The sequence below is a fragment of the Lissotriton vulgaris genome, chromosome 12, assembly GCF_964263255.1.
Source record: "Lissotriton vulgaris chromosome 12, aLisVul1.2, whole genome shotgun sequence".
Taxonomy (NCBI): Eukaryota; Metazoa; Chordata; class Amphibia; order Caudata; family Salamandridae; genus Lissotriton; species Lissotriton vulgaris.
In genome coordinates this window covers 521,119,881-521,136,455 of record NC_141700.1, presented here as the reverse complement: position 1 = coordinate 521,136,455, position 16,575 = coordinate 521,119,881, and the positions used below count along the sequence as shown (strand labels likewise).

Below are 16,575 nucleotides of genomic sequence, written 5' to 3'. Positions count from 1 at the left end.
ACTTCGCCCCATACAAACGACAACTTGGAGACCTGGGCCTGGACTACGCGATGTTGTACCCGGCAAAGTTGAGAGTCAACAGACAGGGACAATCCCACCTGTTTACAGACCCTCGAGCCTTACAACAAGCCCTAAAGGGCTGGTCGAGGGACCACCGCAGAGGCGCAACTGAGCCGGTGGAAGACGCAGGCGGGAGCAGTCAACTAGACGAGCAGGAGTAACGGACTTCTTAATGTTTGCACCATATGGCAGTAAGGCGCAAGAGCTGCGTTTCGCTAGGAGTCCTAATCGTAGAGACAATTATTCTGATGGTGTCAGAGTTGGGCGTGATGTTTCCAGGGAAAGGGAGAGATGGCATCGCAGGGCATGGACATGCCAAGTGGCTCAGCGAGTTACCTGGACTGACGTGGATCTCCCTAGCTCCAGCTCTAGACTGTCACCATGGGGTTTTGATCTGATTACGGAGCTGTAGACCTGTTGGGCTAATGCTGAAGCAGGGGGACTATACATATCGGCATACTGCTCTTCGAAATGATTGCCTTGCTAAACAGTAGTCTACTCAACCAGGTTTGCTGGTGCATGCTATAAACCACAGCGGGAAGCAAGCGGAGTGGCTCTAGTTTAGTGCACGATAGCACTGTTTGCTGGTGAATTAGCAACCTCTGCCCCCGCGTGCAATGCTCCCATCTGACTCTTTGGAGTTTAAAAAGTTGGGGAAGGGAAGAGAGGGAGGAAGGGTGGGAATGGGCTCGGCAAGGCCAGATTGGGGGAGGTCTGCTGTGGGTGGGGGGAGGGACTTTTTCGTTATTGTTATTTTCGCAAGGTAGAGGGGGGGGATTGTTGATCCACTGTTTGCACACACTGCCCGCCCTGGGCCCACGAGATGACTTGGCACTCAAGCTACACATACATAAGAGTGATGACAAGTGCAACTGAAACCACTACACATGTTTCGCCGGCTGTGCTTCGAGCCCTCACATGGAATGTACAGGGCCTCAATGACTACCGCAAACTTAGGAAGGCGCTGAGCTACCTGCAGCGGCAGAGGGTGGATTTGGCCCTCCTACAGGAGGATTAGTTTACAGGTGCTCTTATGATTATACCCCGAGTGTTCCTCTTATATTCATATTCATACTTCCTACAGGAGACCCATCTTCTGCTCACAAGTAGGATGCTACTCAGTAGGGGTCTGGTAGGCAATGCCACAGCAGCAGGCTTTACGACACACTCCAGGGGTGTGTTGACATGGGTTAACCCTAGATCGAAACTAACTCTGACTCTTCTGCAGACAGACCCTGAGGGCTGCTTCGTGATATCTCATTGTAAAGGTCTGGGGCTGGATCGAATAGTCATCAATGTTTATGGCCCGAATTACGACTCCCCGGAATTTTACCATAACCTAGTGAATGCTACACGCACTTATTCCACTGCGCAGGTACTCTGGGGGGGGGGGGGACTTCAATTTGGTGCTTAACCCGGCACTGGATAGATCCGCTGGCCCACCACGTAAGCCCTCTGCTGCTGCGCAAGTGCTACAAACGGAGCTCACTAAGTTAGATCTGGAATATGTATGGAGGTACAGGCACACAACACAGGGAGGTTTCACACACTATTCTGCTTACCACAATATTCACACCAGAATTGACTACTGGCTGGCGTCCTCCCCCATGATGGGGCGTATCAAGGCCTGTACAGTCCTGACACGCACACTATCGGACCACTCTCCTCTCTTGCTGGTACTAGAGTCTCCTACGAAATCGATCCCCCCATTTACATGGCGTTTCCCCCATACTCATTGCTAGACCCGCTGTTTAGGGGAGAGCTGGCGGAAGATATTGATGTCTTTTTCGAAGCTAACATAGGATCTTTAGACAACTTCCAATTGGTGTGGGAGGCCTTTAAAGTTTACATTAGGGGCATAGCCATGTCAAAGCACTTGAGCGTTCTCAAATCCATCCGGCAGAGACTGTCGTTGTTAGAGAAGCAGCTAGCGACACTTGAGAGGCGACAGCAGAGCACTTCAGACTCAGCTGTAGGCGATGAAATAAAATCCCTGATTACTGAATATAACGAAGAAGTGGACAGGGAAGTTCAGCATATGGGGAAATATGCGACGGCACGACCATACGGAGCGGCCTAGCTCGCTCCTAGCTAGAATAGTTAAGGGCAATAGGGGGAAGACCCAGATCACTGAGTTAAAGACATTGGACAGCCAAGTAGTCACGGACGAGACAGATATAGCGAACAGGTTTAGGAGCTATTTCTCTGACCTGTACTCCTCCAAATGCGGAGACCTCTCTGACGAAATCACGGAATATCTGGAACACATAGAATTACCTATGCTCACTAACACGCACCGTAAATTCCTTATGCTGCCCATAGGGAAAGACGAAATAATAGAGGCACTGGCAGGCATGCGTTCTGGAAGCGCACCTGGTGCTGATGGACTCACGGTAGGCTTTTATAAAGCTTTCCAGAATAAGCTGATCCCACATTTATCCAAGCTGTTTGATGACATCTGTGTTGAGTATAGCATGCCGCAATCCATAAGGGAAGCACTAATAGTCTCAATACGCAAGCCAGGTAAAGCACACAACGAGTGCAGCTCATACAGGCCACTATCCCTACTAAATGTAGAAGAAAGTGTTGGCCACCCGCCTTGCTCTCCTTGCCTCCAAGCTTGTCGCTCCAGAACAGGCGGGATTTATCCCCAGCAGAAACTTGACTTATAATATTTGCATGATACTTAGCACTATACCACATGTTAAGCAGGATGCGAAAGTCATCGCGGTCTTCCTCGATATGGAAAAGGCCTTTGACTCCGTTGAGTGGCCATTCATGAGACAGGTGTTGCAGCGACTGGGATTGGGCGAGCCGTTCCTACAAATGCTAGACGCTCTCTACCACAAACCGTCGGCAAGGCTTCGCCTAGGCGATCTGGTGACGGATCCCTTCCCAATTAGCAGAGGAACTAGACAGGGCTGTCCGTTATCTCCGCTACTTTACGCACTAGTAGCTGAGCCGCTTGCCTGTGCACTGCGTGAATATCACGGCAAAGAGGGTGTAAGTTTCCCAACATATAAGATCGTAGTCTCGACGTACGCAGACGGCACCCTGCTGTATGTCCGAGACCCAGAGAACAACTTGTCGTCTATGCTTAGAGAAGTGGTACGATTTGGGGCACTTTCTGGCTTGAAGGTCAACTGGACGAAATCAGTGGCCTTCTCCCTCACCCCGGTGACCAGTAGGTTTGATATGGAATTCCTGCTGCAATGGTCTCTGAATCCGGTTAGATATTTAGGAGTTCGGTTACACACGGATACGGAAACACTGCTCAGAGAAAACTATGGGGTGGCATATAGCAAGCTGGAAGATGAAGTGGAAGCATGGTGCAGGCTCCCGCTATCCCTTCTGGGACGCATAGCCATCATGAAAATGGTGGTATTGCCAGATTCCTCTTCCTGTTCATTGCAATTCCGATGGTGATGTCGAAAGCCTTTTTCCAGACTATGACACAGCTCATGATTAAGCTAGTATGGGCAGGCAAGCAACCCAGAGTGAAGTGGACTCTCCTTACACTGCCGTACAAAATGGGCGGATTGGAAGCTCTGGATTTCAACCTATATTACCGGGCTGCGCAGGCCGCTCACCTACACACGTGGATACATGGAGACACACAAATTCCCCATGTCCGCATGGAACAACTCTTTGCTGACCCACTACCTCTCCCGGCAACGATTTTCAGATCGGTGGATCGCAGAACGGGCATTTTAGATTCTATTACCGCTACAAATCATGCCTGGCACTCCCTCTTACAGGCTCAGGGTGGCGCCCTGCTATACTCACCCAGCATGCCCCTAGACTGGGCTTTGTGGCTATCACCTATTGGAGAGAGAGGCGTGGTACAAGCATTACACAAACTGGGCATCTGTATGGCAGGAGATTTATTCTCTGAAGGTAGAGTTAAAACATGGGAGCAGGTGGCGGTGATGTCCCATTGCTACTCCGTTTTCAATACCACAGAGTACGCAGCGCCCTTTTAGATCTACTAGGACCAGACCTGTCGGAACTGCCGGAGGTTCCGGAACTCACATACGTTATTAAAACGGAGACTCCCCGTAAGCTAATAATGAATCTGTACAAGACGGCAATGGCACACAGAAAGCAACAGCTTATGAAAGCCAGAGTGGCCTGGCAAAGAGACTTACAGGTCACAATCGATGACGATATGTGGTGTGTGAACACTAAGAAGTTATCGCTGAACGGCAGGCACAGACTGGTTCACTTCAAGTTTCTCCAAAGAGTGTATTACACCCCAGAGAGACTCCACAGATATGGTCTCAGGCAGTCGGGTGAATGCGAAAGACGTCACGAACCGGTTGCAGATTTTATGCATCTCGCGTGGTTTTGCCCAGGGGTCCAAAAATATTGGGACAGCATTTTCACAGCAATGAACAAGATCCTGACACTTGAGTTGACTCCGGATCCAGCGCTAGCGCTTCTTGGCCACTCCAGAGACCTACCGGTGGCGGTAAGACAACTCACTGACATGGGAATGCTAATAGCTAGGCGCGTGGTGGCGCACTGCTGAATGAGGGGACCACTCCCGACGGCGCACCGCTGGGCACATGATATGCTGTACTGCTGCACACAATCCGAGCATTATAGCGAGTTGCTACCCCCTACATGCCGACCGAAGAATTTTTGGGGTCTATATCAAACGCATCTAAGGGCTAGAGATACAGAGGTCACAGAGGCGGAGGGACCGGATAATGAGAGACCACTGTCAGACGCGACAATCACCACAGTGGATAACTAGCAGTCAAGTCCAATAGGGCAATACACTAGGGGAGACCTGGTGGAGTAATGGGCTAACAGAGGGGGGGTAGTTCCTTGGAGAGGAGAGGTACGGTCAGATGGTAGTAGGCCGTTGACACTTAGGGACTTATTAGATAAATATGAGACGTGCCACAAGTCACTCTCAGTCACATGTGTGGAGCATGATGCACAATCTGGCACCAAGTAGCCGTAGGTTTGACTGGACTTAATTGTGTGGAAAGCCTTAGATTTCGGGTTAAAAGGGGGGGCTCTGTGTGTGCGGGTAAAGTGGGGGGGTAAGTAATAACTGTTGTTTTGGTTTGTTAAACGTTTAAGAACGATATGACTGCAGAAGAAGCAAGTAGGGCCAGGCGGGGATAGAGGGTGGAAATAAGGGCACTGTAGTTCTCTTTTGGTGGGGAATAGTATGTTATTCTTCAACTTGAATATAAACTGATAAAAAAAAAATAATAATAATAATAGGTCTCCCAGCAAGCACCCCGCAAATCCCTTTACGATTAGACATGGGTATTTTGCCGATTGAGGATGAGATTGCCCTAAAACCACTGACGTTTTGGCGAAGACTCTGGGCAACTCCCGAATTAATATCATACCAGGCAGATACAAAAGAGCTTTTATCTTACCCAGACTTGTTGAAAAGGGTCCATTGGTTTGCCAATGTAAAGCATGAGCGCGAAAGGCTTGTTCAACCTTTTTTGTGGAGCACTCCTGGTGATACTTTCCCTTCAGTCCCCCGAGCTCTATTGCCCAAGTTATTCCGTACTCTAAAGCTTGAAGCGTTGCAAGCAAATCCCAAACTTGGCTCCCTTACAACACAGTTTCTTGCAGTGAAGGACAACTATGAGCTAGAAACATTCATGGATGATATCCTTCCCCAAGGTGCTAGAAAACTGTACGTACAGTTTAGACATTGCACTCTACCTGTACGTGCGCCCACTAACAAATGGGCTGGGAAGAAATAGGAGGGTTGCCCTGTATGCATTACACAAGAAGAAACAGAAATGCATGTTCTATTTTTCTGTCCTGGTTATCAAAAAGCAAGGCGCTCTTGGCTTGTACAGCTCTGTAGGAATCTGGGCTTTGATCATTGTAGGGAGGCTTTTCGGGTCTTAAAATACGACACATCAAAACCTATTGTGTTTGCTGTTTCAAGATACTTAAACACAATGTGGCGTAGGAGGTGGGCTTTTATTCAGAAGGGTAAAAATAATAAGATGTGTATCTGCAATATATTTATAAATGTGATTATCACGTGTTCAATCTGTGTTAGATACTGGTTTTAGTATTATATTATCTTGTATATAGAATTGTAAATAGTATTAATTTTTCCCTTTTGTCTTTTTAAACTATTTATTGTATTATTGTTGCTATTTTTTTTTTTAGCTGCTTGCCGACTGTATCACATTTATTGAGATAATCTTTTCTCATAGAGCAAAATTATTGCCTCCCCTCCCTCTCCCCTAGTCGTTTGGTAAAATCACTGTACCTTATGTAAATTGGAAATTGTATTACTTATGGAGTGTCCTTTTTAATCATGGTATTCAGAACTCAATAATGTATGTTATTCTGTGTCTGTGCTTAGTTTTTATAGTCCTAGTGACCGAAATAAAAGTCTTTGAAACGAAACGAATATATATATATGCTGAGGTGGAGAAGATGAGTGGCTTTCAGGGCATGTATTAACAGAGGGTATTCGTAGGAGGCCCACAACACGTGGAGCAGTGTTTGTAGAGAGGATATTGGGTTCAAACCTAGATGGAGTAAAAGGATACAAAAATCAACCCATACTCCCTTGCAAATGATAGTCACAAATTTTCGAGACCTTGACAAACTGGAAACCAAGAGTGGTGATTTTTCATGGTGTGAGAAATTGGGTTGTTGTTTGAGGGATACGAGCCCTACTCAAGCAACAGCCACAATCCTTGTCAGGGTGACCCACAAAAAGTCACTAGCTAACTGGTACCTTGGAACAAAAGCAGGCAAACTTAACTTAGATGCTTAGAGACCAAGACAACACTTATCCAATCAGAAGAGCTGGAGGTATGCAATTTTAAAAATAAGGTTGCCCCAAAATGCACAAAGGACAAACAGAGGTTATCTGGTTGTGCTGGTGGGGGACAACGTCACAAGTTCAGGCTGACCGTGATGGCATGCAGGCCAGGCGCAGTTCCAAGCTTGGCCCATTGAGGATTGTATCTTATGTCATTGTTGCCTGCTCTGCTTGGCTTTTGCTTTGCATGGCTTGAAGTCATCCAGCGTTGGTTCCAATGAAACTATGCTGCAACACTTTTGCATCAGTTCCAGTGTAGCTGGCAGCTGTGTGGCGAGGCTTTGCAGGGCTTCACGACACCTGACGTCTATTCCGATAAAGCTTGTAACTGTGCAGCAAGGCTTTGTGGGGCTTTGTGGTTGAACTTTCAGTTTAGCCTAAGGAGCTCTTCTGAGGCTAGCCATGGGCCCAAGACCTTAATAGGCTCCGCTTGGGGATCAGGATATCACTCCAGCAGAGGCCAGCAGGGCTCAGGCAGCTCCATTGAAGCAAGTAAGCTGGGCAGTTGCAGGGTGGCCTCCGAAGCTTGTTGCTTCACTGTAGCTCAGAACAGAAGGTCAGTCAACTGGCCCTTGGAGTCACTCAGCCTGGGATGAAGGAGACCAGCCCACTCTTATTTCTCAGCAAGCAGGCGGGTGTCAAGCAGCAGGACAGCAGGGTATCATTTTTCTGTAATTTGCACAGGTTCAGGAGTGTACTGAAGAGTGGATATCAGCGTCCCATTTTTATACCTGGTGGCCACTTTGAAGTGGGAGAAGCATCAGGAGTTTCTTCCTACAGAGGTGTCTGGAATTTCCTTCCTCTCTGCCTTGGTCCCAGTCTGTCTGGGGGCACATTAGGCTAGCGTGAAGTTTTTGTGAATGAGCTGAGTCAGTGCCTTTGAAGTGCATGTGTGGTAGGTGACAGGACCCCCCTTCCCCATCCAGCCAGAGATGGTCCATCCTCCCAACATCCAGACCCTCTATTATGAAACTGTCCGGGAGGAATGCACAAATGCCAGCTGCCAACTATACCTAATCATGTAACCCAAGGACCGGCTTCAGGCACCAAATGGTTAGGAAAAGAAAACGGCAACTTTATAAAAGTGTCATTTTCAATAATTGTGACTTAAAGACCGAATTTACCATCAAAGAGGGTTTTAAATTATGATTCCTCATACATCAAGCAGGACTTTCCTACTTGCTCCTAATTAAAGTTATCACTGTTATCACGTATTAAATGTAATAAGGTAACCAAATGTTATCCTTTGGGAGAGGAAGGCCTTGCAGTAGTACAAAAACAAATTTGAGAGTTTTTCACTACTGGGACATGTAAAACTTAAAAGTACATATCCAACTTTTTAAATACAACACATCCTGCTCTAAGGGCTGTTTGGAGCCCACCCTAGGGGTGGCTTACTTTTTTTAAAAGGAATGTTTGGACCTGACAAAAGGTTTATTTTGCCAGGTCTAATGGACAGTTTAAAACTGCACACACATGCTACAATGGCAGGCCTTGGACATGTTTTAAAAGGCTGCTTAAGAAGGTGGCGCAGTCAGTAATGCAGACCTGCTACTAACAGGCCATGGGCACCTGGATTTCCATGTTACTAGGGACTTACAAGTAAATCAACTGTGCCAACTGGGTGTAAGCCAATTTTAACATGTTTAAAAGAGTGCGCACAAGCACCTAATCACTGTTTGGCAGTGGTAAAATGTGTACAGTCCTAAGGCCAACAAACACGAATACACCTAATTTGTGTGTGGGGGAGACCACCCGAAGGATAACAGGTCTAACACATGGACATATTCTAGAACAAAGGGGAGAGGGGAATATCAGGAAACTCAATGTGGTATTTGCCCAAATTTTACCTAAAGAACACTTTATTTAACTCTAGAATAATTTGGAGGCATCTATAAAAGCTTGATTGGGACCTGAACATGAGCTCTGGAACAGCGCTTCTTAACCTTTTGGTTAAGATGGAACTGCACTGATTCACTACTAGAAGACAGTTACCCCTGCCTAAACTATTTCTACAATTTGAACCACAAAACAACACACACGAATAAAGTAACAGGTATACATCAAACAAATACGCTAATTGTGAAATGTTATTCAATTCACAAATAAAAACTACAAAAATATACATTCTAATTTTTATGACAAGGTTGGAACTATTCATAATTCGGTTTTATTTCTAAAAGACAAAGTAATACGGTGTGATCTAATGTATAATTTTGCCTTTTTGCTCCTTATCCATGTGCACATTTTGTCTGCGCATAAAAGTGCTTCAAATGAGTACATCAATCGTGCATACCAGATGTGGTTGTGTTTTTTTTATTTTTTATTCCATTCTGAAATCCCTTCACATTTAAGGAGCGTTTTAAAAGTTTACATTTTTAATTTTTTTTATTTTATGCATATATACTTTTTTTCTTAAAGCACTTACTTTAAAAAAAATGTTTTACCTCTGTCAGAGTCCAATTGCAAATTAAACATTTACCATTTTTTTCATAGCTTAATGTGATACATATATAGTGGACAGACTGATTGGCAGGCTAGATTTGTATTTCGTAGTCCAGTAATTATGTGGATGTTTCCGTATCAGAGGAGCTGACTGATGGATGCAGCATTGTGTTAAGTCCAGATTTTCGAACTGTATATATGCTTCCTAAATCTACTAATATTTAATTTACAAAACACTTGCCACAGTTTAAGAACCACTTCTCTCGCATTGAAAGGAGCCTCATGGAAGGTGAACTCAACAAAAGCCGATTTGGAATCCTTAAAAGTAAGACCGTAACATGGGGCATATAGACGGGTGTAAAACACTTCACTTACAAAGCAGAAACTAAACCGTTTCCACATGCCCCTCACATACAGTGACATTTATTGTTAAAGTACAGTAGGGTTTCAAAAATAGGGAGGACTGTGACAGAGGACCAAGTCGAGGTCATATCATTAATAGATATGTCTGGTGAAGGGTAACCGAAGGGGAATTGCATTTCAGCTACAAATTTGTACGAGAGTGCTCAAATGAATGAACTATGGAGAGAATGGTATAAGCAGCTTTGAGGCATGTTTATGATTTAATTTTAGGGCACTGTATAACCCTGTTGGACAACCTTTATAATAAACACTCAAACCTGATTCGAATTAAGTCAGAATCTTAAAAATTAAAGGTATCCATAATGAAGGCAGTACACTCAACTACATCAGGCTGGTAAAAAAAAGTTACAGGAGTAACTTAGAACAGCGTAAAAATGAGTAAAATAGAACCTGTAGAAATGAAAACAGGTTTTATGAAAAAGTAAGCTGATAAACTAATGATGGCGAGGTTAAAAGAACAAATTAGTTGAGTCCTTCCACCATGAGTGGGAGAGGACACCAAGGATGACGCTTGCCACAGCAATGTGGGCAAGGTGCCCTCTTCCACTGTCTGGGGCTATCGGACTTCTTTCTTCAGATGTTAGAGGTATGATCTGAAGAGTTAGGAGCTAGGTACTTGTGTATATTATAAGAGATTGGGAAGCTGTACGTGCATACCTGTCCTTTCACTCTCTTTGGTGTGAAAAGATGCCTAAATCCACGCCAACTTCAGTGCAATGGTGACAAGATATGAGATGAGAAGAGGAAGCTTGCGTTTGTTTATATATTATTCGAAGGCTTAAATAACTGGTTTAACGGGGTGAGGTTCATACACTGGCTGGCAGGACTGTCCCTGTCCTCCCCACAGCGTTCTAGTAGCTGTAGTATCAAGTAGTTCTTACTGGCTGCAAGGAGTGGTTGTATGAATCTTGAAACTAAGGGCAAGACAGTGACCAAGAACAAAATGATGACCTTCCCCTACACTAAAACACCAATCCATCTCAAACTGGAATGTACCGTAGAAAAGCTACTATTGGGCAACCAGCATAATACATGTATGCACACAGGAAAGCCAATAGCTAATCTGTCTCGAAGACTGGAAGCACTGGCGTAACGGAAATTGAGGGGGCCTCCCTGCAAGGTATGTAGAGGGGCCCCCTCCGGGCTCAATTAGGAGCTCTCCGGACAGAGTGCAGTCCCGAGGGGGCCCCCTGGAGCTTCGGGCCTCCCCGCACGGGCTGCGGGGGCCTGTGTTACGCCCCTGACTGGAATTGCACTCAGTGAAACTGAACTGCAAATATCCAGGAACCATGGTCTGGTGCTGGAGGCAGGGCGAATGACACATGAGATAGGATATAAGTTTGGATGGTACGGGAGAGAGAACACATGCCTCATAGTTCTGCTTCAAAAAGCATATTGTTTGGAAGTAGTTGTTGGGCGCAATTAAAAAAATGTTCGGATATTCCATTCCTTTTTAGGTCTCGCCTGGCGTTGCAGCGCAAAAGCACTGTCCCCAGCGAGACTTATTGTGATCGTCTTGACTACCAAGTGGTACAGACCGGGGCACGAGCAGATTGTGGTCTGCGGACGCGCTCGTCCAGCCACGCGCACATCTCCTGTCCCGAGGCAAAAGCATGCAGTTTCACTTTCGCGTCGACATTGCACTTACACCAGGCTTTTAGTGGACATGTTAACAGCACAGCATTTAACATGTAAGGCTTTAAATGTAGATATACCCCACTTACCAGCAATTGTGGTGACTTTGCGCTGGTCTCGTGTTTTCATCGGCATACTGCAGCACCGCGCGGGGCTCCGTCTTGATCACATGAGCCCTGCCTGAAATCCTGCCTTGGCCGTGTGGCATTCACGAAGGCGGGGTGGTCTCCTGCTGGCCTTCTGCTTTATTTTTTTCCTTGGGCGCTTTGGCGGCCCCCTCCCTAGGCCGCATGAGTCGCGCAGCATTCCTTAAAGTACGGCGGGCATTTAAAGTCTGCCTTGCCGCCATTGGGCACAAGCTGCCGATCCAAGGAAAGCGCATGCGCGAGCAGCCCTCGGCCCCCCCTCCTCCCCTCTCCGGACCGGATGTGGAGCACAGGTGCCGCGATTCTTGTTATTCAAGCTGGAAAGCTTGCGGGAAGGAGCCCGTGAGACCCCCCCCCCCAAATAAATAGAGCCGCGTAAGAGATCGGTACACACAAGGACCGCACTCCGCCCTGAAGAGCATGGACGGGAGCTAGTCCGTGGAAGGCAAATCCGGGACCTGAAGCCCATTGGCGTCGGTGAGTTCAGATCGCATGCCAGTTGAGTTTGTGCGGAGTTGTTGTGAAGGAGTCTTTTCGCTCGGGAGTAGGGTGGCAGTAAATGCATCTGTGACTGTGAAAAAGCACTGTGTCACAAACGCAGTTTTTTCAGTCCACGGTATGCTGCATTGTGAGGCAGCGACTGAAACACCAGATGCGTAGGACATTAAAAGCCAGGAGTTGATGTTATTGTCTCAAAAATTAGACTGACTGAAGGTGGCATCCATGACAATTAGAGCCAACCGCGTGATCCTTGTATATATTGGTGTTTGCAATTGAATCTATAGAGCATTTACGACCCCGGAAGAGGCGTTGAAACACATTACGCCAGGCAGCCTGGTGCTTCGGAAACCTGGGTTAGTGGATAGTCCAGTACTATTAGGCATTGTTGGCTACAGGGATTGGTCTTATCTACCCTACTACATTTCAGTGACATAATTTTGGAGAGAGGCCACATCCGAACTACCAACGTGCCCCTTACATGCAGGCAGTGTAGACACTAGTAATGTTTTTTTCAATCCAGCAACAAAGTCCAATAAGACATATAGCATTACATTTTTGTCACGTAACAAATACATTCTATTATAATTTGACCCACAGTACTAATTACAAAAAAAACACTTTCCTAAAGAAAAGGTGGTGTCCATCATAGAGAAATTATAAAATGGAAATGTACATAGGTTTATATCGGTATATCATGTGATCAGCACATATTCTTGAAAACCAATAAACCTAATTCATTGTCTTTAAACAATTTGTGGAATAACAGTTAAGATAAGTAAGGTGGAGTTACATTTGAGGTCCAGCTCCTTTTTAGGTCAAAGCCTACTAGATAGCGCAGATATTGTTGCGTAAAGACTTCTTGTGTACATTCTGAAAGCTTCCTGGGGAATACTTTCTGCCTATTGCTTTCCATTGGCTTTATGATTTGAATTCTGTCTGTCTATTGCTTACCACTGGCTATATGGTTTGAAACTCACATTTGCTAACTTTTTATTTGCTTTAGGCTGTCCAACTTGAGTTAGTCCATCCTTTAGAGCATAGCCCACTTACTGTATTTTGCCACAAGTGTTCGCTTTCTGTAACTCTAGATTTCTTCTCCATGGTTTCTTACAACATTTAACAGTTTAACAGTAGCACTCTACCGCCCTCACTCTACCGCCCTCACTCTACCGCCCTCACTCTACCGCCCTCACTCTACCGCTCTCACTCTACCACTCTACCTCCCTCACTCTACCACTCTACCTCCCTCACTCTACCACTCTACCGCTCTCACTCTACCACCCTCTCTCTGGCACCCTCACTCTATCACTCTACCGCCCTCACTCTTCCGCCCTCACTCTACCACCCTCACTCTACTGCCCTCACTCTACTGCCCTCACTCTACTGCCCTCACTCTACTGCCCTCACTTTATTGCTCTACCGCCCTCACTCTACCGCCCTCACTCTACCGCCCTCACTCTACCGCCCTCACTCTACCACTCACTCTACCACTTTACTGCCCTCACTCAACCACTCTACCGCCCTCATTCTACCGCCCTCACTCTACTGCCCTCACTCTACCACCCTCACTCTACCACCCTCACTCTACCACTCTACCGCCCTCACTCTACCACTTTACCGCCCTCACTCTACCGCCCTCACTCTACCAATCTACCGCCCTCACTCTACCTCACTCTTCCACCCTACCGCCCTCACTCTACCGCCCTAACTCTACTGCCCTCACTCTACCACTCTACCGCCCTCACCCTACCGCCCTCACTCAACCACTCTCACTCTACCGCCCTCACTCTACCACTCTACCGCCCTCACTCTACCGCCCTCACTCTACCGCCCTCACTCTACCACTCTACCGCCCTTACTCTACCGCACTCACTCTACCACTCTCACGCCCTCACTCTCACGCCCTCACTCTACGGCCCTCACTCTACCACTCTACCGCCCTCACTCTACCACCCTCACTCTACCACCCTTACTCTACCGCCCTCACGCCCTCACTCTACCGCCCTCACTCTACCACTCTACCGCTCTCAATCTACCACCCTCACGCCCTCACTCTACCTCCCTCACTCTACCACTCTACCGCTCTCACTCTACCACTTTACCGCCCTCACTCTACCACTCTACTGCCCTAACTCTACCGCCCTCACTCTACCACTCTACCGCCCTCACTCTACCACTCTACCGCCCTCTCTACCGCCCTCACTGTACCACTCTACCGCCCACACACCCTCACTCTACGGCCCTCACTCTACGGCCCTCACTCTATCACTCTACTGCCCTCACTCTACCACTCTACTGCCCTCACTCTACCGCCGTCACTCTACCACTCTACCGCCCTCACGCTACCGCCCTCACTCTACCACTCTACCGCCCTCACTCTACCACCCTCACGCCCTCACTCTACCGCCCTCACTCTACCACCCTCACTCTACTGCCCTCACACTACGCCCTCACTCTACCTCCCTCACTCTACCACTTTGCCGCACTCACTCTACCACTCTACCGCACTCACTCTACCGCCCTCATGCCCTCACTCTACCGCCCTCACTCTACCACTCTACCGCCCTCACTCTACCACTCTACCGCCCTCACTCTACCGCCCTCATGCCCTCACTCTACCGCCCTCACTCTACCACTCTACCGCCCTCACTCTACCACTCTACCGCCCTCACTCTACCACTCTACCGCCCTCACTCTACCACTCTATCACCCTCACTCACTCCATCACCCTCACTCTATCTATCGCCCCCCCTTCTATCTATCTATCACACTCACTCTATCTATCGCATCACCACGGCATCACTCAGCACCACCACTGCATCACTCAGGGCACAACAACATCACTATGCGCTACCACAGCATCACTGAACGCCACAGCATCACTTGTTGCCACCACAACATCACTCAGTGCCACCACAGCATCAATCTGTGCAACCATTCAACAACAACTGGTTCAAATATGTTCTCTCAATGTTTCAAGCTTTATTAGAAATGTCACAAAAATATGTTAATATTTCACTTCTATTCTTGGATTTTCGTCACAATATAATACAATGAACATAATCTTCACAAAAGTTATTTACAAAAGTTTAAGCTATTGCCATTATAACTTACAATAACTTTTATTTAAGTATTAATTATTTACAAAAATTAAAAGCCATTGTTATTTGTAATATCAATACATCTAAGTCACGTAAATACAACACATATTGCACTACAAATGCTATAAGTGTCACATTTGCAAAAGTTAAAACTATTGGAATTGTAAATGACAAAGCTATTAATTTAGCTATTTTCAAAACCAACACATAAATACAAAATTTCTCATTTACAATACCAATAGCTCAAACTTTCCTAAAGCGAGACCTATTGCATTGCAAATGTTTGTTGTAGGAATGGGATTCTGAGATACAAAACAAGGGTTTATGCCAAAGGAAGCGAACTTATATTGCAATGTAACACCAGAGTAACATGTTATGCCAAGTTCAAAAAACGAATGAAAACAAAAAGCTAACTCATAACGATGCTCGTACCATTTTTCTGCCTTTTTTTCCCAATGAATTGTCTTTCCACCAAAGAGGAAACCATCTAATTTCAAACATTTGTTGTCTGATTTTCTGACAGGCTTTCCATGTACGCTCAAAGTTAGCCTTCACAACACATCTTTGGTACCCCTGACCTTTAATCTTCGTGTTCCCATGGATGGCACTGGAGAGCCAAGCGTTACCAGTTGTGACCAGATCCTAGAGAAAGAGCGAGCTGCCTGGATGATGGAGTACCAAGGAGATGCTAAACCCACTGAGTTTAGCATCACACCAAGCAGTGGAACCATCCGCCCCCAAGGAGACCTGAATATCCAGGTATTGGCTAACACAATTTTCAATGAGAGAAATCAACACTATGGAATGCTTTGATTTTAGACGGGCTGGCTGGCTCACGTCTCTCTACGTAGACCGCATTGAGGTGATTGCTAAGAGTTCTTTTCTGTCTTTATCTGATAAAAGAAAAGTTGCATTTATTATTTTTCTGGTAAAATAATATTTCTAGGAGGCATATCTTGAGCTGTTTGATGGCTGTTAATTTGTAGAACAACAACTTGCTTCAGGTCCTAGACAAGGGCAGCCAGTAGATCTCTCATTGCATTCTGTCCAGCAGCTGTGGGCAGAATAGATCAGCTGCATGTTCACCGCGGCTTAACTCAAACCAGTGAACAAAACAAGTCTGAACTCTGCACCTGCTAATGATGCATGCGTTGGCACAGTGTGTTCCTGGCTGCTCTAGGATTGTTATTTACGATATTCTCAGTCCTTCCCACATATCTGCTCAAAACATTAATTGGGAAGTTATTATTGTGATGGCCTGTAAGTCTCTGCTACACGTTGTGCACTCTCTCACAGCTGGCATGAGTAAGATGGCATTTCTAATGCCTGAAATATTGTTCAAAACAGAATAATCTTATAGAGACATGTAGCCGCAGATTCCTTACCATAGAATTATCCCCACAAGTCTAACTGGATCCAAATTTTTTGTTTGTGT

The 16,575-nt window shown here is 46.3% G+C and overlaps 1 protein-coding gene across 1 annotated transcript in view; it reads left to right on the top strand.

The window, feature by feature from the left end:
- The window catches only part of HYDIN (HYDIN axonemal central pair apparatus protein), a 2,950,008-nt gene that overhangs the window by 536,785 nt on the left and 2,396,648 nt on the right, over positions 1-16,575 (top strand). The window contains exon 14 of the mRNA XM_086945295.1: positions 15,664-15,899. Coding sequence (XP_086801421.1) covers positions 15,664-15,899 — 236 coding nt within the window. The remainder of the gene's footprint in view (positions 1-15,663; positions 15,900-16,575) is intronic.